The sequence below is a fragment of the Thunnus thynnus genome, chromosome 10 (genome assembly GCF_963924715.1).
Source record: "Thunnus thynnus chromosome 10, fThuThy2.1, whole genome shotgun sequence".
Lineage (NCBI taxonomy): Eukaryota > Metazoa > Chordata > Actinopteri > Scombriformes > Scombridae > Thunnus > Thunnus thynnus.
In genome coordinates, this window is record NC_089526.1 from 3,538,477 (window position 1) to 3,565,765 (window position 27,289).

The 27,289-nt window shown below is 43.1% G+C and overlaps 1 protein-coding gene across 15 annotated transcripts in view; it reads left to right on the plus strand.

Annotated features, from left to right (window-relative positions):
* Window positions 1–27,289, plus strand: part of mef2d (myocyte enhancer factor 2d) — a 107,086-nt gene that overhangs the window by 25,957 nt on the left and 53,840 nt on the right. For 4 of the 15 annotated variants that reach the window (XM_067600452.1, XM_067600455.1, XM_067600453.1 and 1 more), the window contains exons 1-3: window positions 2,552–2,818; window positions 14,750–15,146; window positions 24,046–24,249. In XM_067600452.1, coding sequence (XP_067456553.1) covers window positions 15,093–15,146; window positions 24,046–24,249 — 258 coding nt within the window. In that variant the 5' untranslated portion in view covers window positions 2,552–2,818; window positions 14,750–15,092. Of the gene's footprint in view, window positions 1–1,304; window positions 1,556–2,551; window positions 2,819–8,025; window positions 8,433–14,749; window positions 15,147–24,045; window positions 24,250–27,289 lie in introns of those variants that run through there. The other 11 variants (XM_067600448.1, XM_067600456.1, XM_067600457.1 and 8 more) reach the window with 6 other exon arrangements.

Below are 27,289 nucleotides of genomic sequence, written 5' to 3' on the forward strand. Positions count from 1 at the left end.
CTGCAGTATGGATGTGTATTTTCTCATGGAAAATATGTTTTCATCTTTTATTATGCAGCAAGATTTGTCAAGAGTGTGACAAAAAAAAAATGTGGAGAATTCCTCCATAATGTAGGTCACACACACACAAGAGAAAAGCTCACACGAGTGCCACACCAGAGAAAAGCTTTGTCATTTTTTTTTTTTTTTTTTTTTTAAATTTACCCCATCCTTGGGAGGGAGAGGCAGATTTGCATAATCAGGGTATTCACTGTCAAACCCTTGAAAGCATATCATGTTTATTCACAAACCTGTCATTTAGTACAAAGACAAAGTACCAAATAAGCTTGTCTTCAACAAAACCTCTGGAGTTTTTCTTTGTATTGGCGCATCACTCAGGTGGTGCACCTATCACAGGCAGAAAACACACAAAAAACAAATATTCATAGAAGTATCTGCAGCTACATAGATGGATGTTTATCATTTCCAGAGCTGTAGCTTATATGCTTTTGTGTTTCCTTTCAACATAAATACACTTGCCTCGGGGCAAAGTAGCTGCTTCCTTCTCACCGCTCTATTAAATAAGAGTGAATAGATATCCTCTCTCTGTGTTTCTGCCTCCCCCACCTCTCCCTCAGTGCCGGATCCCCACCGCATGTAGCCAGCACCACACAGTCTTGGCCGATGCTCGCGTTTGTCTCCAGGAAGAGCGGAGGTAGGCTCATAGATCCCCGTTTTAGGCTCCGGGCCAACACCGTGTGTTCAACATGGAAGGCCCCCAGGCAGCCGCACACAGACGACAAATGTGGATGGCAGGCAGGGTGGGGGGGTGGCGAGGAGGGGGAGGGGGAGGGCGGGGGGAACCTGGAGAAGGGGCAGTGAGATACTGAGCACTTTGTGTTTGTTGTGGAAGTAATTGTGTGCTCAGTGTTCTGGCATAAGGTTTGTTGTGTTTAGTGGTGTTGTATATTTTTTCCCATCCATGGGCAGATTTCCTGCTCCTGATAGACGAGGAGAGAGCGTTTCCTCCGTCCTCTCTTTGCAGATTTATCCATATAAGTTATTGCTCCTAAGACGAAATTGGCCCTTGGAATTTTTGCCTCTCTCTCTCGTTTTAACCCCGTCGGGCTCCTGGCGCAGACGTGCCTGCGCCCGTACATACATTCAGTCTGTTGTGTGGAAACTCAATGACACAACTGTTTAGCAGACTCCTGGCCTCCCATTTCCCACACCCTCCGGGCCCCCTTGGAGATTTCAAGGTCAGGAAAGGGCACGGGCTCGAGATTCATTCCTTGGGAAGCTGAGCCACTGTCGCGAACGGTCACATACAGCGAATCTCTCCTTTTACAGTCGTCCCTGTGAGATACTGTTACTGTATCTCTCCAAGTTTGGATCCGGGCAGGTTTTGATTTCCACGGCTCCGGACGCGGCGTCCAATCAGAGTCGTCGGCGGCGGCGTTTCATCGGAGCTCACGGAGGGGGGGGGAGGAGAGATGCGGCGGCGCAGTGACGGCGGAGGAGTCATTTTAAAAATCGAGCGTTGAGAGTCCGAGCCGAGTGGCACGAGACATTACCGGTGTGTTGAACTCTCTCCGACAGCTGAGCATGCGATCGTGTGTGTGTGTGTGTGTGTGTGTGTGTGTGTGTGTGTGTGTGTGTGTGTGTGTGTGTGTGTGTGTGCGCACGTGTATAGATTTTAGGGGTGGAGGGGCCTTGAAGGGTCCAGTGGAACAAAAGGTATGTAGGCAGCTGCCGTCCCGCAGCCAGCAGCTCATGATCCGAATGGAGGATGTACACACACACACACACACACACACACACACATGTGCACGAGGGACAGATTGGTGAGCAGTGAGGATCTGACACACTCAGCTAGGCAGCTAGTGACTCCCTCACTCTCATGACACACACACACACACTATGTTTTTTTGGACAGTTTTCAAATTCCTAGCACAATACAGTTAGTTTTTTTTTGGCATATTTACTCCAGGCAGCCATTGAATAACATTCATTTTACATGAAATCCTCAAGTTTCAGAAGCTGGAACTAGAGAATGTTTAGTATTTTTGCTTCATAAATGACTCTGCCAATAGATTTTCATGTCATACAGAAATTAGTAGAAACAAATAAATGTTATCTTGTTATCATGATAGAATTTTGTCTGACATGACTCACAAATACACAGAGAAAACATTAATATGTCAAGAAGTAAAAGTAAAAAAAATACATTTAAATGTCTAAAACAAAGCTTTGTGCTTTGTAAAATAATAATATTTGATGTTAAGTATATATTATTTGTAGTAAATGTGCTGAAATGTAAAAAAAACCCCAGTGGAATGGCCCTTTAAAGAGCCGCCCAACAAGCACCTCAATTGCCAACATGGACGCTGATGAATTGGTGGCAGTTGCTGAAGGCATATTAGGGCAAAGGGTGACCTGGGAGGGGTTTGAGGAGTGTACTGTGTGTGTGTGAGGGGGGGGAATTAGGAGCAACAGCAGCAGAGGAGGGAGGGGGGGGGGGGGGGGCTGCTGGTGGTGGTCGTGGGTGCGGGGGTGTCCAGAGTGAGAGGGGGTGTAATTTGGGGCGTCCAGAGTGAGGCGTTCCACCAGCAGTTGTCACTTCAGTAGTGGATGGTAGAGTGGCACATGTGCTGCTCCGAGGTTGTTTCTCTTCTCAGGACTGTATCCTCTCTGCGATCTTTGTGACTCGGACTATCTCACTACTCGGAGAGCTCTTTTTCAAATTAACCGGCCTCGATCCAGATTCCAGACGGTTTCCTTTCTCTTGTTTGTGTCAGAGCGCTTCCATACCGCCTTTTGGCATCTTTAATCTTTGACGGTAAGAGCGAGCGACTGAGACAGTTCTCAGTGAGTGTGTGTGTGTGTTTCACGCTGATGTAATTGGTTTGAATTGACATGAACGCCGCTTCCCCTCAGAACCATAATTACTTCAAGAGAAAATGTCATTCTTGTTGGCTGTTTTTTTTTAAAGTGTTCACATTGCTTCTCCTCTGGCTAAATGTAACATTATTCAACTTTTGCATGCTTGGTTTAAGCTGCTGAAAAAGACCCTCTCAAAAAATGTTCTGAGCTTTTTGGGAGCCTTCCTAATCAGTACAGGAAGTCATCGTTGGACGGGGGGGGTGGGGGGCTCGGCTGGCGCCTCTGAGGACTTTTACGAGGTAGATAGCGAAGAGTGCGAGGTGACTTGTAGCCTGTTCTCCATCGTCAGCCGCCGAGCTGACACCTTCCTTCCCCCCCCCAGCCCCCGAAAATCTGCTGAGAGAGGATCTAGAGCAGCGGAGAGAGGGGGGCTGCTGTTGTGAAGATTTATGGCTAATAGCTTGTGTTGTCGTGCCGCTCATAACGTCACACCTGTTCTTTTTCTTTCTTGAATTGAAGACTTACACGGCCGTTGATGCCTCTAGTGAGTGTCGTGATTGTCGTGCCCTTGACATCTGTTAAAACTATGTTGTTTACTTCAAAAGCACACACATAGACATAGACTTTGAAGATTCGCAGTTGATGGGTTTTCTTTGACCTTGGTGTTTTTGGTAGAAGTGTGGAAATGTCTTGATTCTAAGATGCATCACGATGAGGAAGTGGATGATCATGAATCGAGTCACAAATGTCTAAAATTGATTTTCTAAATGTTAGTTCGATTGATTGAAAAAGGCGGAACTCACCTGCGAGGGCACCCGGACAGCTTACAGCGTGCACACGCTAGAGTTGTCATGTAGTTCATCTTCATAAAAGGCAGCGATTGCAAGCGTGTTTTGATTTAGTGACCTTTGCGAGATGAGCGAGAACTTTCTACGCCGTCACCCAGTGACTAACGTTAGCGGAGAGGAGCAGCAAACTCCAGCGGTAACAAACAAGACACACACTGCAGCACTTAAACAACTTAAACCAACTCTGAGGTGAAGAATATAACTCTGTTTCACCTCAGAAACCCTGCACCCACTCGGCTTCTTGGGGTAGCGATGGCTTTCCCCCATTGCTAACGATGCTGCTCTCCACTGCCGGAAACATAGCCTTAATACTAACACAGTGGAGCAGACCTACGTATCATTCTCATGTTATTCTGAGACTGTTATTCTCTTATTAATTCATTGCAGTTAACTTTTTTTTAAAATGAAAAGGCTGCAGACTATTTATCTTATCTGCCAGTTATGTTTCATATTGTATCTCAGTGGGATAAGGACACCAGTGAATGGTTTGGTAGCAGTTTACTGGAGCAAGAGAGTGAAAATTTGGCCCTTTTTTCTATTCAATCGATCAAGAATCAATTCTGAATCGAATCAGACATCCAGGTATCTGAATCCTAGTGTTTTCTCTGCTCATATCTTGGTTTTTCAAGGCTAAGTCAGTCAATCAGAAGGTAAATGGAAGGAAGTTGTTTATCCATGCTCAGGAGAAATCAGCCTGCTGTCTGCTTCTATCTTCTGTAACAAGTCTCCTAACTGTAAAGAATCACTCTCAAAGCACACATATGTGAGAGACATGACTGCCACAATACTAGAAACCAGCGTTTCATTTTTAAATGATGACAGAAAATCAGTTTTTCTTGAAGCGATTCGATGGCTCGGCATGTTGAAAATACTGTTCCCTCTTTAACAAGTTTATTGGCTCGCCTTGTCGCCTGGCCTCATTTATTTAAAAACCCGCTCAGTCAGAAGAAGAAGAAGAGTGGAACGGACTCGCCGGTCTCCAAGCAGCTGCTCGACACTTGTTTTGAAGGGTATCTTGACAACAAAGCTACCCTGGCTCCGTCTCCCCGTGGCCAGATTGAAAGATGCCTCTGTGAGCTGAGCTAATGACCGCACGTATAAACAGTCATGACCAGAGTCAGTTTATTCTGCATCTCCTGCAAAAAAAAAAAGACCTGTTTCCTTCAGGGAGGGTTAATCTGCTGAAAGGATTCTCAAAGCAGCCTTGTGTGTGTGTGTGCCAGATTGTCTGCAGAGTGTTTATTATTATTGAGTGCCTTCAGCATACTTACAGTGCCCACATTTCGTAGGTAATGAAAGATAAAAACTCACAAAACAGTTTGTGGTTACTGCTATAAATAGGCAGGTATTATTCTCACCCGCATTCTTAAGAATAAACCTGATAGTAACTGTGATAAACGGTTATATTTAAGAGTCGGCCGGGTACCTGGATCTGGCCCGTCTGGCTCTTGCGCGCCGAAGCCTCATTGATGAGAACGTGTTCGACTGGTGATGGCAAACTTACGTGCGCACGCTGACTCCGGCGAGCACGCCCTCTGTCCTCAAGTGTCACATTGATGTCATCAGTGTTTTGTCTAGAGGGCATTTTTCTCTGTCACAGACCTTTTGTTGTTGTTGCGCCACAGCAGATTTAAGACGATGGGAAAACCTGCGAGGGAGGAAACCTGTAAACAGTCTTATTCACTTTACGTCTCAAGAGGTACATTCCAACACACGCTGCGCTGTTTGTCCTGTTTTCAAAAGATGGTTTCAGATTATAAATCATCTGGAAGAAGCCGAAGTAATCAGCTGTTCCTCATGAATAATAGTCAAATTGTTACCGTATCATTCAAAATGATCACTTTTCACCTCACTTTTGGAGCACACACGTTAGGGTCAGATATTTAGTTAGTTCATCAGTTAGTTCAGGGTTACAGCTATGAATTATTATAATTTGGTTGATTATTTTTGATTTTCCATCTAATTGTTTAGTCTGTAAAATGTAAAATGAAAGGAAAAGTAAAAAATGCTGATCACAAGTGTCCAGAATCCAAACATATTCAGTTTACGATGATGTAAAACTGAGAAAAATTCTCATAACAGAGAATCTGCAACAAGCTTCACAACTGGCTTAAATGATTGATTGATTATTGGCGATTACTTTGCTGTTGCTGTTTGATAGAAAATTAATTTGTCAAATAAGGAATTGAAAGATTTGGCCTCTGGGAGTTTAATAAAAGACACTTCTTAGACTACATGATTAATCCCTTAATTGCAGAAATAATGGATAGATTACTGGTTATTGGGAATAATCAGTAGTTGCATTCCAGCACTGAGGCAGGACAAGCAGCTGTTGCTGGGATTGAACCTCTGACCTTTTACAGGATGATCTCTGAAAACACAAGGCAGCCTTTAAGTACCAATAACCTTCCATGTAGATTTATAAAAACCTCAACCTCACTGTGTACTTCCTGTATCTGAGGACTCCTTCACATCGAGTGCTTGAGTTTAATGGAATGGAATTAAGTGGCGATCCAGAGGAGATGCTCAGTCTTTAGTAGCATTTTTTTTCCCTTTCTTACCTCCGGACATTCCAGCTTTATGTTTCATTCTTCCTGTATGACCTCAAGTGCTGAAAACAACCATTTAGGTGAAATCATTTATCGAGCAAAAACACCAAACATTCATAACTTCCTGCTTCTCAAACGTGAAGGTTTTCTCTTGTTTATCATTTTATTTTAAAGATCCTGGACTGTGAGATCATGTGAGGGACATTTTTCATTATTTTGTCACATTCTACAAACAGAAACTATTGACAGACTGATATATAATGGCGATAATCTTTAGACTCATCATCAATGGATACAGACAAAACAAACAATTTGATGAGTCACCTTTGGTTGGTATTATGCTCTATTTTTTGAGATTTTATACTAAATGGTTAATTAATAAATAATCAACAGATTAATCAATAATGAAAGTAATGGTTGCAGCCATCTAGAGCACCCCCCTGTTTAAACAAGTTGATTTGCCAACAACAACAAGTTGTAAACAGAAAAATCCTCTCTTCACCGTGAGATCTTTCCCTCTCAACTGTTCCACCGGATCATCCAATCATCTCACGCTCATTTCAGGAACGGGTGTGTCTCCGAAGGGTTTTACCTTTTTGGTTGCGAGGTAACCCGACAGGTCAAACCGCATAGTAGTCCCTGTCGGTGATGCACTAACAAGGGCACGTCTTTGGAGTAAACAACAAACCACACTTAAAGTATTGTGTGACCTGCCAACAACTTCCCTCTGCTTCACATGCTTCCAGAGCTGCTGGACAAAAGGCATCTGTGTGTGTGTGTGTGTGTGTGTGTGTGTGTGTGTGTGCTCTCATACAGTATGTGCATGCATGGATGGGTATTAACAGGGTATTTTTTCCTGTATTCATGCCAGAGGCTCTGAGCACAAACATTATATCAGTGACAGTTAAGAGTGCCCTGTGTTGAGTGCGTGGTGGGGGCGTGTTTTTTTTCTTTGTGTGTGTGTGTGTGTGGTTGTTTTTGTTTTAATGCACATGTTTAAGAGTGTGTGTGTGTATGTGTGGCGGTATTGACAGCAGCCCGGCAGCACGGGCGTGATTCACGAGCTGAGAGGCACAGATCTCTTTAGCGCCCCTCCCATCGCATCCTATCCCATCCCCCCCCAAACCACCACCACCACCACCACCACCACCACCTCAGAAGTGCTGCCCTTGCACTGCATCAGCCCTCCCCTACTTTCCCCCACCTCTCCAAAGACTCACCCATGATTGGTTAAGAAGAGGAGGGGGGGAAGGGGGGAAAGTGGGGGGGGGGATCATATTCCACTGCCAAGGTTGGCAGAGTAGACGCACAGGCACAATCACAGTCACAAGCCTGGCTTCAGATATAAGGCCAGCAGCTCCCTCCTCCACTATTTGTCACAATGCCCCCCCCCCCCCTTCCCGTTTCTTCTTCCTTCCACCTGCTGATGCTTCTACCACAAATTCAGTCATCAAGATTGGTTTATATAGCGAGGATGCATGCTGGGAGACTGAAGCCTGAGTGTGGCAGGAGCCGTGTCCAATGGTTGCCCAGGAACATGAGGCAACAGGCTGTAAATATCCAACAGCTGGTGCTGGCAGAACACCCTCAAGGTTGGGCTGCAAACCGAGCCTCGCCGGGTCAGATGAGGGAATTCAGTGGCCCAGTTAGACACCCCCCCCCACCACCACCACCACCACCACCACCTTCAACCATCAGTCTGTTCCCCAATGAGGAACAAACCCATTATATTTTGCTCTTCCCCCTTTCCTTCCCTTATAAAACCCGATTCATGCTTCCAGTGGATCTCCATGCTGGCGAGCCGAGTATGAACCTTGGCATTAATGCTTTCGTGATGACAAGGGGGCCCTACGTGCAGATATGCGCAGCTCAAAGGGGGGTTCTCCGGTGATTTAGTGTGTGGCACTTTTATAAAGTCGGGGGGACTCGCAAGAGACAGAAAAAGAATGGTTGAATCATGATTTGTAGCCATGCGCTTAAAAAAAACAAACAGCTGCTTTGGTTGGGGCGTGTTGCTTCAGGTACTGGTGAGACAATAAAATAATCCAGGAAGTTCAGTTCAGGTTCCATGGAGTAACAGATACATGAGTTTGAAGGTTTATCAGACAGGATTTCAACTCTGGCGAGTCATCACGCTGAGATCCACCTTGTTTTTCGTCACGACGATCCGAAGGTAAAAAAAAAAGTAGATTTGATTGCTTTGATGCAGCGCTTTGCCGGATGATGTTACATTATGTTGCAGCAACACTTGAGCCAAGTTAAACATTTTTGCCATTCAAAGGAATCGGGGGGGGGGGGGTTTAAGGGGGCTGTGTTTTTCCATGCAGTGCCTGCATAATATAACTCAATATCGTTTCATTGAGACCCTCCCTGTCTGGTAAATGCCGACATGTTCCTAGTTTGTAATGAAGGCTTTCTTTGAGCCCAAGCTGAGATAATCTGATGACATAATTTGGGGCTATTTTCTCAAATTTGACTCCACTATGAAATACAATGACATGTTTTTGAAATTCAACCAAAATCCAGTGATTGTCGAACGCTTTGACTTGCAGTCTGAGGCAAATTTCCGCCATAAATTTCTCTGTAACATACGACTAAGCTATCGAATTCCCAAAACAAGGATATACACATTTCAGCTTGATTTTAACACGACAGGATCATGTGTCTCTTCTTCCTGTCACTCCCAGCCCTGCTATCTTTTCCTATGACTCAAAGGAACCTGAGTTTATGACTGTTTCATTACGCCACAACCTCAAACACCTGCTGATTTGATTTCATGCGATTCCCAGTCGCCGTACAAGGCATCTGACGGCATCGTTTGTCATCTCATGTTCCGTCCGTCACGTCAGACCGGTTGTTGAAGGAACATCACAAGTGATGAATGAATATTGGTGAAATATCGATCCGCCCGGGCTTCAAACCGAGAGACGTATCAGTCATTTTGACGGCCCGCTGTAGAGGTTGTGACACCGACAGTTACAGTACATGCGGGGCAAGTTCTTGAAACCTGAAGCCTCAAAAGTCCTCTGCGGATCTCGAGGTGACTCCTCTGATATTGGCCGTGTTTTCCAGTAGGGACTGCCAACTGATATGAGCTGTTTTCATACAGTTCAGCAACATGATTTGTTAAGATACATGACATAATCGCTCTACTATTTGGTAATCCAGCGCGCCTCAAAGTACCCTGTGTATTTTTAGCAGCCACTGATGCGGCAGCAACGTCTATTAAATAACAAAAGGTTTGATTGGACTCTTTTAACCTGCACTAATATCTCTGTATGAAAATATTTCTGTCCTGATTCATTAAGTAGGGTTTAAGCGGTAAAGAGCATCTCTTCTCCACTAAGCAAGATGCTGTTTGCTTTAATAAAACAGAAGTGAGATTCTTTTCCTTCAAGAAGTGTCAAAACAAAACTTACGATACAGCGAGCGAGTGACTGCCAAGAACCAGGGATTAGGAGTTGGGCAATCTTAAACAATTTGATATTTGTTCACTTTCATTCAACAATGATGCAGATAAATGTGATGCCACACAGTTTCAAATGTGATTTACATCAGATTTAATGCTTTTACTATCACACATGAGTTATTATATATATAATCATTTATCGGCAGCAGCTTGAAAAAAATCTATATTTCTTCATCTTTCTGTCATTTACGTGCTAGCTAAAAGCCAAATGCCCCCCCCCCCCCTTAAAAATGTCAACAGCAACACCAACATTAGTAAACAGTGGGTGATTCATAGGGCAGCTTTTTAGAGGATGCATTTTTCAGTGAAATGCTGCTGACTTGTGATTTTGTACCTCTGTTCAGGGTCAGTATCATCTATCTGAATCTGACATTTTCAACAACTCGATTGGGTGAATTTTCTTGCAAATAAAACAGCTTCTCTTGTTATCTTTGACTGTGCCGGAGTGAGCTTTGGGAGTAGTTATCAGCACTCGTGTTGTTGTTGTTTGACTGCCTCAGAGCTACTTGACCCAATTTTTATTTTTTTTTTTTTTACTGACTTTGACCACATATGAAGCTTTGTCTTGATGAAACACTTGTGTATCTGTAACGTGCATCGATTTTCTGACCTATTTTAGTTTAACACTCTTACTAAGTATTAAAATTCCTGTGACATTTGCAGCACTTTGCTCAAACCATTAAAGCGTAAAGAAGAAGATTAGTCCAGGTTGGTGTAATCACAGTTTGGGCAGGTATGGACGGTGCAGTGGGGGGGTGGGAGGGGGGGTTTTGCAGTGAAGCTGGGTGGCGATCAGCCTTGGCAGATGCTGGTGCTGAGCGGGAAAAGTGATGGATTTCTCAGCAGTCCTCTGGCACGGCTCCAGCAGCCGAGAATCATCTTTACCATCACCCTCCCTCCCCCCTCCCCCCTCCCCCCCACCTACCAGCCCCCTCCGCTGACTGTTATCTCACTGCTCCAGGCTACTCCGCCGCCACTTTACACACCAGGGCAGTAAAGGACGGACGTACACACATGCTACCACACAAACGGATAACATGCCGGTCAGCACTGGCCAATATATCGATGCTTCAGTGTTGTATTAGAGACTTATCATGTGGGCACACTTCTCTAAAATGACTAAAACATAATGAAAAAAACATAATCTAGACAAAAAATCACAATTTCAAGTAATAAACAAAACCTCAACATATTTTTATTCTCAAATTTAGTCTCTGCTGTGGCTGCAAATTAGATACATATCTTTATTCTGCTCTAATTACCACTCTTATGACCCAAATGCTGCACTGTATCAGTCACAATCACCATCTGACTACATCTACATCTTCCCTGGTAAAAGCCAACAGAACGCCGTGGAGATTCAAATCACCAAAACACACCAGTCTGCCGCCGCATTTTGTGGCATGTAAGCGGTTTGTTTTCTGTGTGTCATGACTCCGTCACAGCCCTGCAGGTTCTGACACATTCAGCCTTTGGGAGAAAACACTGGTGGAGATGTATCAGTAATATCGAGGGCAGCGATAGCCCAGAGGACAAGCAAGGCAGGTTGTCAGGAGGGAAGGTCACCAGTTCACAAACCTCAACGAACTGGGGAAATCTGGGTGACGTGCCCCTGAGCAAGTCATTTAACCCCTGAGCGCCCAAAGGGAGCCTCCTCTATATAGAAGACTCTGGTTGTACTGGGGAAGCTTTAAGCAGCAATAACCATGGAGCATGTTGTTGCTGCAAAAGAACATCCCTATGTCAACTTTCTCCTCATGAATAAATGGTAAACTCATAATATAGCCCCCACAGCTCATGGCTTTCCACCCACATCACTAGGATAGAAGATTGAAGCTTTGAAATGCTTAACGGCCGCAGCAACAGATGTCAGGGATAATGATGCGATGCAACATTTTTTAACTGTTCTTTTATGGACTAATCTTTGTTGCGGGCTGCTCCAAGGCTATGACCTGATGTGCCCTCTCAGAGGCTTAGTAGACAAATTTGTACAGTAATAGTATTTTTCTTTTTTCATACAAGTTCTAATGCTCAGTTTATTTGTTGCTCAGATTCTCTTGTTGCTATTTTGATGCCGTTATCCTTCTAAATAATGTATTTTTTATCTTTCTAAAACAACATGTATGATTAAATGTTCTTTTTCAGCATTTAATTTTTTATCTTGCATTTATTGCCAATTTGTATTTGGCTGATATTTTAAGACTGGTTTTGGTCATATTGTCCAGGCAACTAAACACCAGATATACTGTATCTCTAAAGGACAGTGGAGCCAGTCCAACACCGAGCCTTTAATTTACAGATAGGGACTGAAATGATGTAGAAACGCTTGGCAAGTACTCTGGAGGCTTAGTTTTTTTACTATCTCGATACAAATGTGCATGAAATCATCTCATATTAGGAGGAGAAGAAGCATCACTAAGCTATATCAAAATAGAGTTGCCCAGTTTACCCACAGGGATTATTAAATTTTTATCAAATCTTGGCAGCTATAATATTCTAGCATCTGTACTTATAAATGTGAAAGTAGCTGTACTTCAAACGTTTTTGCAATTTTCTCAAAAGCTCTGAATTCCTTCACTCCGATATCTGCTTTTATGTGCACATTCCCCAAATCAAACTGTCATAAAATGCAATAGAAGAGCACGCCGTTGGCCCCTTGTAAAAATAAAACATCTTAATGTTTTTAGGCGTTCCCCAGGGTTCTAATCTGGGTCCTCTGTAGATTCCTAATCATCAGCGTTTATCTTTTCATTTTCCAGAGCCTCTCTGTCGCTCTCGTCCGCCCAGCGAGGCAGCAGACACACTCCAGGCCCTCCGCTTCCCATGTGAGAGCAGAGATTCTGCCTGACATCAGACATGGGAAGCGAGGTCCGGCAGCATGAAGGGTAAAAGGTCGCGACTCGACCACCCCCAGGCAGATAAAGCAGCCTTTTCATGTGTGATCAGCCCACAGCCTAAAGACAAATCCCTCAGTGGCTGCCTTTGAACTTCACCGCAACTGGAGAGAGTCCCCCCCCACACATGCTCAGTGGCTAACGAAGGCTGCAGACTGTGAGAGAGTATGAACACACACCTTTTTATTATTTAGTTAAAATGTCTTACCAACACCTCTTTACCGCATGTAATTTGGAGCTGAACAAGAAGACGGTGAATGTACAACATATTAGGAACACTTACTCTGTTCAAGAAGTGCACTAATGAGGTGATCCAGGTAGAATTCATTATCCTTTACTGAACTCTTTTATTAAATCTGTGCCAGTCAAAAGGGGGATGGGGGGATGAAATGAAGAGAATATGCTGAGGAACTAAATATCAGTAAGATGCTGCCAATAGTTTGTACATTTAGTCCCCTGCAGCTTCACTGTAGCAGGACTCAGGCAACCTCCAGTTCTTCATCAAGCCTTTTTACAAAACAATTACGACTCTCATAACACCCTCTTTCTTCAACCCCCCCCACCCCCCCACCCTCCACTCTCTCCCATCAGTGCATAATTCATAGGCAACTCATCGCCAAAGCTAAGCCAATTGCATCCACTCTAAACGAGCGAGCAGCGCAGCACAGCGCCCACGGCAGCACAAAAGGAATGTCAGTCTCATGACAGACTATTGCACATTCTTTGTTTCATAAGAATGGATGTAAATAGAAGGCTTCTTCTGCTGCTGCTGCTCTCCCAGGTAGGGGGAATGCAAACAATGCTGGAGAGCTGGTGTGGTGTCTGTACTCAAGGCTTTCCAGATGCTCTAGCTCTGTAATGCTGCCACTTGGCTCCCACTGTCATGTGTGTGTGTGTGTGTGTGTGTGTGTGTGTGTGTGTGTGTGTGCTGCACTGTGTGTACACACAGTCTGTATGTATATATAGAGTGCTATTTTTAAAGCTGAACCACAAATAGTAGTAACAGGGCCTAAAACGGTCCTTGCCTCTGTTGCCATTCCTGTGCTGCTGCCTTCTCATTCATTCATGAGTTTGAATGAATCTGCAAAACCACTCTGGGCTTTCTCTCTCTCTCTCTCTCCCTCTCTCTCTCTTTCTCTCTCTCCTTTGTGCTTTTTGAAATGTGTAATGTATAACGTAGCCATTCTCTGCTTTTTTGATCAGGCGTTGTAGCATATTGCGGACCACCCTTATTTCATGGTTAGTTAAATGCACAGCCGAATTAGACACACATTTGTACGCTCCTCATCTTTCTCTGTGTTGTGTGGAATTAGGCCAGCGTTCAGTTTAGGTAATAAGGCGTGATGTTATTACCGGACACAAAACAGCATCAGCCAGCCTGTCTTTTAAATACTGAACGTCATCAGTAGGAATCTGCCTCATACTTGCTGTTAGACATCTATCCAGAGAGACTGGAAAATCTGAAAAAGAATGGAAAATTGCTTCTCAGTCCCAGCTATCCTGTGTTTAAACGGTTTATATAGTTAAATGAAGAATAATTTCCATCTATTTAATGTTGACTGTCATGTCGCCACCGCCGTTATTGACACAGATCACATTGAACACAGACTAAAACCTGTTTCCTGTCGAGAAATTAGCGCAGAACAGGACACTGTTTGGAAACGGAAAATATGTAGAATCCACAGACTCGGCGGCTCCTCTCTGCTCTCTGCCTTCGATTGGGGAATCACATTCGGCGTGTCAGGCGGCCCCGACCGGGCAGCCGGTTGCCGCGGGCGACCAGCAGATCAGTGATGTGGCGGTGATGCCTCTAATGAAGCTGACACAGCACAGCCTCCCTCCTCGCGGGCCCCTGAGGGCCTCCTGCTCTGCATGTAGCACCGCACAACACTCCCACCCCCCTCTTGTTTCAGCTTAATGTGCTTCTGATTTGATGGCGCCTCAGATGCATTGCTGCGTCATTTATTCTCTCGCTGCATATGAAAGGGTCAAGGCAAAGACAGTGTTTGTAGTAGCTAAAGTGGGTCACAGTAGTATACAAACAAAGCCTCTCTCTCTCCCCCCTTTTCAGAGTCTCTCTCTCTCTCTCTCTCTCAGTCTGATGAATGCCTCTGTGTTGTTTTCCAGGAGCTGCCCAGCTGAGGTGAAGGGGAGGGCAGAGGATCCCAGTTCAGCCTGAGAGTGTGGATGACCTGCCCCCGGAAACAGGACCATGATCTGAAGACGGCGCCGCACATCGAACCCCATTCTTCCTCTCCTCCTTCTCCCTCTTTTTTTTTTTTTTTTTTTTTCTTCAAATCTACGAGGTGACACGCCTCCCCGCCCGGCTGCTTCCGACAGAGTCAGCGCGCACGGAGAGGACGAACCGGAAGAGATCAGAGATTCGAGGAGGAAGAAAATACAACGAAAGCCATCCGTGACCTCTGACCTCGCCACTCCCCCCTGCCCCTCCCACCGCAACACCGGAACCATGGGGAGGAAAAAGATTCAGATTCAGAGGATCACTGACGAACGCAACAGACAGGTTAGCACCGATCAACAGAGCCGACAATATCTGAATGTTTAATAACTTCCTGAGTTCACTTATAGCAGTTAACAGTTGCATCAGTCATCAGCAACCAGCAACCAGCAACCAGCGCGACAACAACATGCAGACAGATTGAAGGAAAACCTGAATAAATGAGTTGAGAGATATAACAAATGTAGATTAAACATACAGAGCAACAAAGCAACATGAACAACGTGTTGGACAGCGCAAAGTAAATATTCCAAGAAAACTGTAATTCAAAAACTAACTAAATTAACTGCAGTGAGCATCCATTCAGTCACGTGATAAGTGATTTTTGCATATATTAGTGATATCCTAATATATGTCTATAACACTCTATAACATAATGCATTCAAAGAACATTGCTCACAAAGCTCAAGTCAGCATCTGTGTGTGTTAAGTTGTTGAGTTTGATTTCACCTGTTGGTAAAACGACTGCTGCAGAAGTTGGATGTATCATACATGTATCATGCTTTAAGCTTTGTGATATATATATTTATATATATATATATATAGCAACAATAGAAAGGTTTGCATTAACTTCCTCAGCATGTTTCTTCACCATCAACAATCTGGACCAGAGAGCAGTGACAAGTTCTTTTTTTAACTTTCAACTATTTTATTAGTTTCTTTCATCTGTTTCTGCACAGATTAAGCAAACATCCGCCCCGCTCAGATCTGAGAAAATGATCATTTTCACTCCTCCGCCACTGAATTCCGTTGTGGTGACAGAAAACTTTAACTTGCACGATAACAGAATCCCACAGGGATCTGTGCTGCTTTCACATGTCCCCCTGTACCATGAACAACACACTGGCTGTTTTCTCAGCAGTATCACAACAGAACAACATAATAGCATTGTTTTTTATAAGGCTCATATGACTCTGCAGAGCCATCATGGGGTTTCTTAGACAGCCCCCCCCCCCTCCTTCCTCCTCTGTACAGCCTACAGTGAAAAATAGCAAGAAAGTATGATATCCCCCCCCCAAAACACAGCCTCAGTCCCTCTGGTTACATCAGTGGCATTGTCAGAGAGGATGAAAGGGTAAATGATCCATCTAAAATGAGTCAACTGGTAAATGGGCTTCGCTCCATTGAGCAGATTGAGTAATGGATTTGACGTGCCCACCTTCAAAAGCAGAGAGAAAAGAAAAACAAGACCGGGGGAGAGAGAGAGAGAGAGAGAGAGAGAGAGAGAGAAACAAGGTGCCTGGCTGAATAAGACCTGAGCAGTGTGAGAGCGAGGTGGCCGTAGGGTTCGGAAAATCATCCTCCGTTTTCTCCTCATCAATCTTAGCGGGTTGCATTTCCATAAAGGAGAGGAAACAATGCCTGCAGGGGGGTCAGGGAAGTATGATGGCTTGTTATTCATCAGTAGACAATTGGACATAAAGGGAGGAGGAGGAGGAGGAGGAGGGGGGGGGGCGCGACTGTTTCTGGTCGGACAGGCTCTGGTTAATGGAGCCGGTGTTTGCATCAGGTGTCGAACAGTTTGTCAATAAGGTGATGCACTCGGTGGTAATACACGGTCATAGTGTCAGAATCAACGATTACACATTGACTGCCATTAACAAGCAGTGAATGCTTCCTTAATCACCGCTGCAAACCGATCGGGGGGGGGGGGGTGACTTTTTGACGCTCCGTATTGAACCAAAAACTACACTCAGCATTTACTTATCCAGACCAATTTACACAGAGAAACAGGATTCACTTCTTCTATCAGCAACGTTCAGAAACAAGTCTGCAGCGTTTGAAGTCGAGCAGAGTATTAAGGCCGTAAAGAAATAAGTGGGTTTTTTTTTTTATACGCTTGCTCTGTGTTGCTTCAGCTAATGAAACAGTGCAGCTTGTGAAAGGAAATCAAATGAATTTTGGAGTACATGCAGCCCGTCACCCTCCTACGTGTTGATTCAGAGATGCTGCCATAAGCTCTACAAAATAAACAGCGTTCAGAGTGTGGGTCCCGGCTGGAAAGATGACAGCATCTCAAATACCACATTTCTTATATAGAGACAAAGGGCTAAAAACGTTTTGGATTGATTTGATGGATTTTTTTTTATTTTTGGTCATAGTAGAAGGAGAAAAAAAAGAAGCAGAAGCAGCGTTCGTCAGGTTAAAGATAACACAGAGAGGGTCGACTGCTCACTAACACTGTGACCTTTCTAGCAGGAAGGTGTGAGAAGAAAACAGAAACATAAATCCATAATGATTCTCATACCGTACAACATTCAGCACACTGTAAAAAGTAGATTAAATAGAGTTGTGAAGGTGTTCAGGTGTCTGTTCACTTCCTCATAGACGATGAAACTCTCCTGGTTGAATCATCAGCACACAAGATGAACAACTGCGTTAGCCTGAAAATCAAAATTAACCACCGAGCACTGTAATGACTTTACTGTGACTTTATTAAAAGCGAACAACTGTTCGTGTTTCGCCTGTAGCTTCTTCAGGTTCAGTCAGTACGACTGCTGAGTACTCACAGGTGTGATAAATACATCTGAGTCACGTGACTAATTATCACAGTCTTCATTTTCTCAAAGGGAGATGAGAACTCCAGCAACACTTGTAGTATGAAGAACAACTTTATCAGTTGACCGACACGTTTCGGCTCGTGGCCTTCATCAGGGTCATCATCAAACACATTACAAACAAAGAAGACAACCAATCATATACATCCAGACACGTGTCAGCCAATGGGGCGTCTACAGAGATGGGTTGGATATATGGTCATGTGACTTCAGGCCAATCGTTGTCCAAGAAGGGACATGGGTGACGCCATGTTTGGTCCATTAACTAGGGGTGGCATTTTCTCAAAGTGAGCATTTTACAAAGGGCACGACAATGAAAATATACATATTACACAAAAACATGACGTGATTAATGTTACATAAAGTTACAAGAATTACACAGTTTTATATAATTAAACTTCATTACCTGCCGTAAACTGCCTCAGCCTCTTTGATTAAAAAAACATAAAGATACAAGACTGTGCACATGAAAACTGAAGGAGAGAAATCAACTACAGCTAAGAAACTTTCAATCATAAAACTTCAAAATTAGGTTTTGCACACCGATAACGCCGAGCTGAAGCTAAAGATGTTTGGTTTCCAATTGCAAGAATAAAGAGATCTTATTTAGAACCTTTGTGATTCTGGATGTTTGATCTGATAACTAATATATTGGCCAAAAAAATGGGTTTTTACATAAATGCATAACATACACAAGCATTAAATAAACTTATCAGCACTTTCTGTTGGACAACTAAAGTATGTAACTGAGACACTGTTTCTAAAATATCTCAAACATATGATATTTCTGTACTGTTTCTCTTACCAGCATCGACCAACATATCTACTATAATCTACTATCCGCTCTAATCTTAATGTGCTATAGCTGAGGCTCATGGGAAATGTAGTATTTCAAGCCACCCAAACCAGGCTGCCATACCAAACTGACGGACTGATGGGCATAACAAGATCCTATAGTATGGTTAAAGGGGACGTAACATGGTCTTTATTATACTGTTATAATGTCAGATGTCTATGTTAAACATGGTAAATGTTCCAAAACTTGAAGGTGAACGTGAGAGTCAAAAGCCAGGGCTTTACCTCTACTTTCCGCGTTTGCACACGCTCACAAACAGCCGTCTGATCCGTAGTGTTTGCTGCTGAGGTTGTTCGCGTTGTCGACTCACATATTTCAGATCAGAGTTCAGTCTGTGGATTTGTGAAGTTTCCATTTTGATTAAAGAGCAAGAAAAAGAAGTGAAATCTTATTATTATTGTTTATTTACGTAGCCTCCAAGAGACGGAGGAAGCTGACCAATCAGAACAGAGCGGGCTCATCATGAGGGCGGGGCCTTAAAGAGACAGGAGCTAAAACGGCCTGTTTCAGACAGAGGCTGAACTGAGGGAGTTTAAATCTGTAAATCATGCAAAGAGCCCCAGAATATAAATATATAGAGCTGTAAATGTGCAGAATGTGTCTCCCCTTTAAACGATCCAGGAGAGTTCTGCGTTTCTATGTTGAGGTACATTGAGAACATCATTAAAAAATAAAACATTGAAAATGGGAATTTACAGTGGAAGAAGCTACTTCCTGAACCAGACGCTTTGCAGCTCCACACTCCAACAAACCAGTAGATAAAATGCGTTTGTTACACAGAAAATAGGGCAGTCTTTTAAAAAGGTAGACTACATAGACTACATGTGTACATTTTTCAATTAGAAAAGCAAGTTTCATCCATTATATTATTATATTATATATATTATTTGGTTTGTCCTTCTTCAGATTGACAGAGATTGTAAAACGTGTTGTGGTAATGATTTGTATCTTGTTTTAACTTTGTGTGAAAGAGGCTGTAAGCTAGCAAATGAAAGAGAGGTTTTGGCAACAGGAAACAGCGAGGGGAGGTTGTGGTTGTCAGTGGTGGTTTCCTCATCCATCTGCCACACAACCACAACCTCGCCAAGACACACACACACACGCGCACACACACACACACACACACACACAGATGAAACCACTCGCCCCCTTTCTTTCTCTTTTCTCTCCTCACTGAGGATGTCTTATTCGTCAGTTGCCATTGGTTACCTGGCAATTCTGTTCTTAATGTCAATTACCTCCCAGCTTGTTTATTCTTTTGTGGCAAACGCCAGGATCGAAACTGAGACCCCAAAGTCACTACCCTGCTGCCCACTTTTACTCCAAGAAAAGAAGAAGAAGAAAGAAAGAAAAGAAAAGACAAACACAGGTTGTGTTGGGATGTTTGGAGCCGTTGTGTTTGTTTTTCAGTGATGCTGGATAACCTCAGGATTTGTTAGGAGGGCAGTCGTTGTTGTTGTTAGCAGCGGCTTGTCTCTTCATCACCAACCACTCGTCATTCTGCACAGTCGCAATTTCCTCCCTTTCCAACATCGCCACATAATTTATCTGCTCATTCTGCGTGTGTGTGTGTGTGTGAGAGAGAGAGAGAGAGAGAGAGAGAGAGATGTAGATAGGCAGAGAGATAAAGATGGGGGGTTGGAGGAAGGGGGGGGGGGGGCGAGGGAGGTAAGATGATGGTAGCAGTGTGTGATGAGGTGGGAAATGGGGGGCGGAGGGGATGCAGGAGGGGAGGGAGGGGGAGTCGGTTGCCCATGGATACGACCCCGATATAATTTGATTTGTGGCAGCAGGAAGCAATGAGTGAGCGAGTGCGAAAGGGGGGGGGTGGAGGGAGGGAGAGAGGGAGGGAGGATGTGGAAAAAAAAAAAAGCGAGAGAGTGAAGAGAGAGGAAGAGAAAAAATGAGGGCGAGAGAAAAACGAGACGAAGAAGGAGGAAGACGGAGATAGAGAGAGGAAGAAGGAGGGATGAGAGAGAGAGAGAGAGGCTTAAACATGTCGGGCGGCGGAGCAAAAAAAAAAAGGAGAGCGAGAGAGCGGCGAGATGGAGTGATCGTGGGAGAGAGAGAGAGAGAGAGAAAAGATGGAGAGATTGAAGGTCTCACATGGCCGCTTTCCTAGCTTTCATCCTCGACGTCTCTATCTTATCTCTACCTCTCCATCGTTTCCTCTCTTTCTTTCCTTATTCAATTCATTTCAATTACACTCGGTTCAAACCTGCGCTGCTGGCGGAGCAGCCTGCAGCCACAGAAACACAGTCAGTGTCAGAGCAGGTTACACCTACAATAGAAGCAATTAAAAGCACTACATTCATCATTGTAATATCAATATATCATTAGTGCATTCATTAGAATACACTAATGATATATAGACAGTATTATAATACAATATAATTAGCATAAACACAAAAGTCCATCGGCTTCTACTTTACTAAAGGTTCAGATTTTAATTGAAATCTGCTGTTTTCTGGCTGAAGAATAAAAATTATTCTGACTGCAGGTGGAAAATTATAATTACATTTAGTAACAAATACATCTAGTCATGCTCTGTACATGAGTACAATTATAACTATGAGTACTTCAGTTGAGTATTTCATCAGGGCTGCATTATCGATTCATTGTTTTGTCCATAAAATGTCAGTAAATTGCAAAAAAAAGAAAAAAGCATAATTTCCCAGAGTCTAAGGTGACTCCAGTCAACAATCCAAAACCCAAATATATTCAGTTCACTTTCATATGTGGCAAAAAAAAAGCATCAAATCTTCCTGAAACCGGTAAATTTCTGTCAATCGACTAATTATTAATCAGTTGCAGCTCTATATTTGATTCTAGGAGAATTATGGATACATTAACACCAGTACAACCCAACAGATAAGCTAATGAGATATAATGCACTGCTGTAGTGTAAACAGTCATAACACAATCTGTTAAAAACATTAAAATATTGTTTACATGTTAGAGTAACAGAGAGACTCTTCTTCTACACTTTTAATTTTCACTCTTTAAGGATTAATCTGACGATATTCTGAAAACAGATTATTAAGATTTGCCTCAAGGTAGGAAAGTAAGAATTGACTGATACTTTTATTTTGAAATAATGTAGGACTTTAACATTTTATGGAGTAAAATGATATGATTATAATATGATACGGCATCGGCTTATCACGTTGTTAACGGCCGACATTTCGGCACACGGACACAGAGCAGCATAAGAATTCATTCGGAGTCGTGTGTGTGAGGTCATGTGACGACTATAAGTCCTGTTTGAGTTTCCACCAACTCATGAGAAAAATATCTGCTAGATGTTCCACTTCCTCCACCAGCCAGTCTACTACTACTACCTACTAACAACATCACTTCATCTAAACAGTCTACATGCAGCAGAAAAACCTCAATAATAAAGTAAAAGAGGCTTAAAAACATGCAGAATTATCTTTACACCTTACACGTCTGCTACTTTTAACACCTTCTATTAATTCCAGCATCCCATCTGTGGACACATTTACTTTTTTTTTGTTTAATACACATATCAAATGAAATATAATTCCAGATACCGCAGTGGTATCCTGAAGCTTTTCCTTCTCTCTCTTCTCTTAATCTTTTCTCTCTCTCTGTGTTTGTGTGTTTGTGCGATCTTGTGTGTTTAATCCAAACAAAGCCAAATCTCCCTGGATTGTAAATACCAGTTGGTTATAGCAGGGAAGCGCTTCTAAAGCCAAACCCAGCAGACAACAAGGGACCCAGTGCTTCAGCAACACTCCCAGTCCTGTTCTGCTTGTTTACAACTAAGGAGGGAGGGGGGGGGGGCTTGTAAATATATATGTGTGTGTGTGAGGGGAAAGAGAGAGAAATAATGTGTGACAGGAGAGTGTGGAAAAGAGAGCGGGGAGAGAGTGTGCGACATAGAAAGAGAGCATGGAAAAGAGCATAACACAGTGTGAAAATGACGAGGAGGAGAGTGAATGTGACGGGAGAGAGGAGTGTGTTACTTGAAAGAGAGCATGTCTGGGCTCTCTGTCAGACTGTCTACAAGTCTGTCTCCTAAAAAAAAAATGTCTCCATCTTCTAGTGTTTAATACACAATTAATTCCATCTCTGTCTCAAATACCCCTTTAATGCGCCCCATCGGCCGTGTACGGCTATAAAACGGTGAAATGTTGAAATGCTAAAAAGTCAGATTTTTTTTCTGTTTAACATCTGATGAACATCTCCGGTCTGTGATGATCTGAAGTCGAGCCTTAAATGTGTAAAGCTGCGGCTGATCCAACACTTTGACTCAGACTGAAATATTTAAAAAAAAAAAAAAAAAGAAAATACATGAAGTTTTGTATAAACACTGACTTTTCCTCCATTTTTGGTTTCTGGGTTTGTGTATTTCTTTATAAAGTGTTTATTAACTATTGGATGGATTACCATGAAATTCAGTACAGACATTCATTTTCCTCACAGGATGACTTGCAGAACATTTTCATCATCATCATCATCATCATCAGATAGAAAATGTGTCCAGTAGTTTGGTTTATGATCAAAAACCTGTGAAACTAATGACATTCCCATCAGCTGTACTTTATGTTTAGTGCTAATTAGCAAATGTTAGCATGGTAGCATGCTCAACTAAGAGTGAACATGCTAAATATCAGTTAGCGTGGTCGTCGCCCCGCGGGAACATTAAACCTGCAGTGTGGAACTTTAACATATGAATGAAACCAGTTCACACGATGCCGCCGGATAAATCTGTCTGTATTTCACAGTATTCACTTTTTAAATCTCATGTCGGGCGCGACATTCCCGTGTTTGGCTGTTAATCGTGAGGCTCCTCTAGACTTTTCAAACGTTATCAGACCGACTGGCTCAAATTCTGATAGTGAAACGAGTCATTTCGCGGGGGGGGGGGGGGGGGGGGGTTGCTTTACAGCCACAGCAGTAGGTTATGGTCATCGGACATACAGGGACAAATCCCGATGGGCCATCGGACTGTCAAAACATATCAGTTTTTACCGTCCTTCTCTCTGTGTGTGTCTGTCATTCAGGGTACAAATGAGAGCTGCTGCATGCCTGCGTCACAGCTGAGCGCCGCCTTTTACTCCCGCACTTCAGATTTTATCTGGATGTTTTGTTCCTGCACACCTGCTGCAAGAAGTCTTGACTTTTAAACAATTATTTCAGATTTTTTTGTCTTGTTTTTTCTTTTTTTTTTGGAAAACATTGAATAAATCACTTATTTATTTCACTATACTACTTATATTATACACATAGCTACAAGGGTCCAGATGATTTTAATTTCGTTATCTGCCCATGACGGTTTATGACCCCAAAGTGTCTCTTTTTTGAGTATCAATACTTTAAACATGTCAGGATCAGGCACCAGAAACACTTCATTTAAGAAGCAGGTTAATTAGTCTCAAACTATTTGTGTTCATTATTACAGATTAAAAATGAAACATCCCACCTTCTCCTCACTCCTTCTCTTCTTCCGATCTCCTCCCACCAGGTGACGTTCACCAAGCGGAAGTTCGGCCTGATGAAGAAGGCTTACGAGCTGAGCGTGCTGTGCGACTGCGAGATCGCCCTCATCATCTTCAACCACTCCAACAAGCTGTTCCAGTACGCCAGCACCGACATGGACAAGGTCCTGCTCAAGTACACCGAGTACAACGAGCCGCACGAGAGCCGGACCAACGCCGACATCATCGAGGTAAAGCCTGGAGGCGAGAGGGAAGGGAAAGCGGGAAAACATCAGTGTCGTTACGCTCCGGGAAAAGTTGAATGAATCTAAATGTAAAACGGTGACATTAGACGTCCAGTTTATTCACATCAATACTTTCATTCACAGCTTTTTCTACTTAATGTGTCCGAATTTTGGAAAAATCTGTTTGTTTTGTGCTCACTGTCTGTCTTCCCTCATTGTCGATGCGTCCGACCAGCAACAGAATAATTTCCCCCAGCGGGATCATTAAGATTTCATCTAATTTAGTTCTCTTCAGACTCATTCAGACTTAATTAAGTCGAGTCCAGTTTATCAAGGCCAGTCCAGTCCAGTCTGTGTATCTGGCGACTCAATATCATTAATCTAATGTGATCTCAAGTCAAGTCTCGAATCCAGTTCAGTCCTGTATAGCAATGACTCACCTTTTTAAAATGTGATCTGTTTTTTACCAAAACAAACACACAGAAGGAGCTGATTGGTTGAAACACCTGTATGTTTTGTTATTATGTGTATTTTGTAGTAAATTGAGTTGTCTTACATTGAATGAAAATCCTTCGTATGAAGAGAAGAATGGGGTGAAAAAGTGCAAATGAGCTGCTCATTATGCACCATATAATATATTTTATTCTGAAATCCAGTCTAACCCAGGAAGTCCAGTCCAGTTCGGAGTCGTCCAGTCCAGTCCATCCCAGTGCTGTTTATGGTTGTACTCTGGCTTTCTGCCCGTTAGCTTACAGGGAGGGCAGAGGTAGGGACAGCTGGGCCTCCCCCCCCTCCTCCTCCTCCTCCTCCCCCCCTTCCCCCCTCTGGCATTGGCCCTGTTGTTACCCAGAGACCTTTCCAACGACAACAACAACAACAACAACAAGCCAAAAGGACAAGACCTGGAACCAATCGGAAACCTCCTGGGCACAAAATGGCCACCAGATAGAGAGAAAGAGGAGAAAAAAAAAAAAATAATTTGTTCATTTGCATATTGACTAGAAGAGAGGTCAGTGATGAGGGTGAGGACAGAAGGTGTGAGGGCAATGATTTAGCTCCGTTTTTATGTTTTTGTATTAGGAATATATTTTTTTTCCTAATGTCTGTCGTCCCTGTGGGAAAAGGCTTCGCTGGAGCTCGTCAGGCGGACACGGAGCACATTCACATGCCTTGCTGACCCTTTTATACATAATGGCCCTCTCATGAATTGAACACGAGATGGTTAGGTATGATTCAGTGAGCCGTGTTCGCTGCAGTACAGCACTTAGAGGTTCCTATGGAGTGGTGACTTAAAGCTGGAGCTCGCTCGGCTTTGAATATTTTCTCACTTGTGTTTTTTTTTTTTTTTTTACACGTACTGCTGCGGGAGTTTACGATTGGTCAACATGAAGTCACCAACATGAATTTACTGTCCTGTTGACAGCTCAGGTTTATGTTGGGTTTTTTTTCAAAATAAAACACACTGCAAGTTTTCCAAAATGAGAGGGAAAGCTAGTCAAAACATTTTTTAAGCCAGTAAAATAAGAACTGGCATGAAAGTTAAAACACTCGAGTCTCGAGAACCATCTGTCATCTATTTTTGAATTACCAGGGAATTTCTGATCTTGTAAAATTAGCCATATTATTTTGAAATTATTTCCACATCAGGGCAAGAATACACAAAGTCATATTACATGTTGACAATAATCTAAACAAGGAACTGAGGAAAAATAACAATTTCGTTCATGATCACATGATACCAGTCTGACACAGAGCGGTGAACTTTGACACCAAATAATGAGTTTTATTTCCCGCCTTTCAGGCTGTTTTATCAAACACTTTATTGGAAGACGCCCCGAGGCTGAAACGATGATTTGTTTCATCTCCTCCGTCCTCTCACTGCTGCTTTAAGTATCATTCTTTTCCAAGTTGTCTGCAGCTTTCCACCGACATCTAAATCAATTGCTGGTTTGCGGTAGTCTGCTGGAGGTGTTTCAAATACAACTAATAACCACTGGGATAACCAAGAATTTTTCCCAGGAACCTTTCGTAGGAACTCAGGAACTTAACTTGTATTTGAACCGCAGGAATCAGGGTCTAAATTTAGTGTCTTACCCCAGAAAAGTCCCTGCTCTGGGTGTAGTACTATTCTAATAACCTATCAGAGTAGAGTTTTCTGTTTCTGACTGTCACCGATTGATAAAACACAAACCTCGAGGCTGCGGCGAATCATGCTTCCATTTCCAGTAGTATCAATATTAGGCTGAGGGGTCAGAGTTTATTGACATTAAAGTGGTACTCCAGTGATTTTAGTTTCGCACTTTTAAATGGAAACAACAAAAAGTCACAAGAGATATAAAGAAATAAAGTAACGCTGGATCCTATAGCATCTTTTGTTAGACCTTTCTAGCCTGTTAGAGGCCTTCGTCTTTATAAATCCAGTTTATAACGCAGGTTTCTGTCAAATATTTGAAGTCTAAAGCCTCAAAATAACCCTCGAGTTATTTTCTCAGCCTTGACAAAGCTCCTCCAGAGCCACAAAAGACATTATACTGCAGTTTTCACAGATGGAGTAGTACTCCTCATGATGAATGAACGAATCTTACAGTTGTGTTCTCGACTTCCCAGCTATGACTTTTGTTTCGCTATATGAGAATACTGCATCTCAAAGAAAAACCTTTTGTTTTATCTGAGTAATTAGCTTGATCTTCACGCTTCCTCTGCTGTGATTTACTTCCTGTGTTTTGTTCTTGGGGTGTCTTACTGTCTGAGACGATCTGGTTGAAAAGGAGTTTGAGGTTTGTGTGTTGGATGTATTATTCATCCGATGAGATTTTCTTCAACTTGTGGATCAAGTCCAATAATGTCTGAAATCTGAGTGAAAGTGTCGGTGAAGGTGGTTTCGAGCGGGCTGAAGGGTAGGACTGAGGTGAGAAGAGTTCGGTGCCTCTGTCACTCTTCTTCCTCTCTCCTCTTCCTCCTAATCTCTGGATTCGCTCGGTCACGACCGTCTCTCCCTTCTCTCCCATCCTTCTCGTTCTGTCTGTCTCAGAGTGTCAGCAGTAAA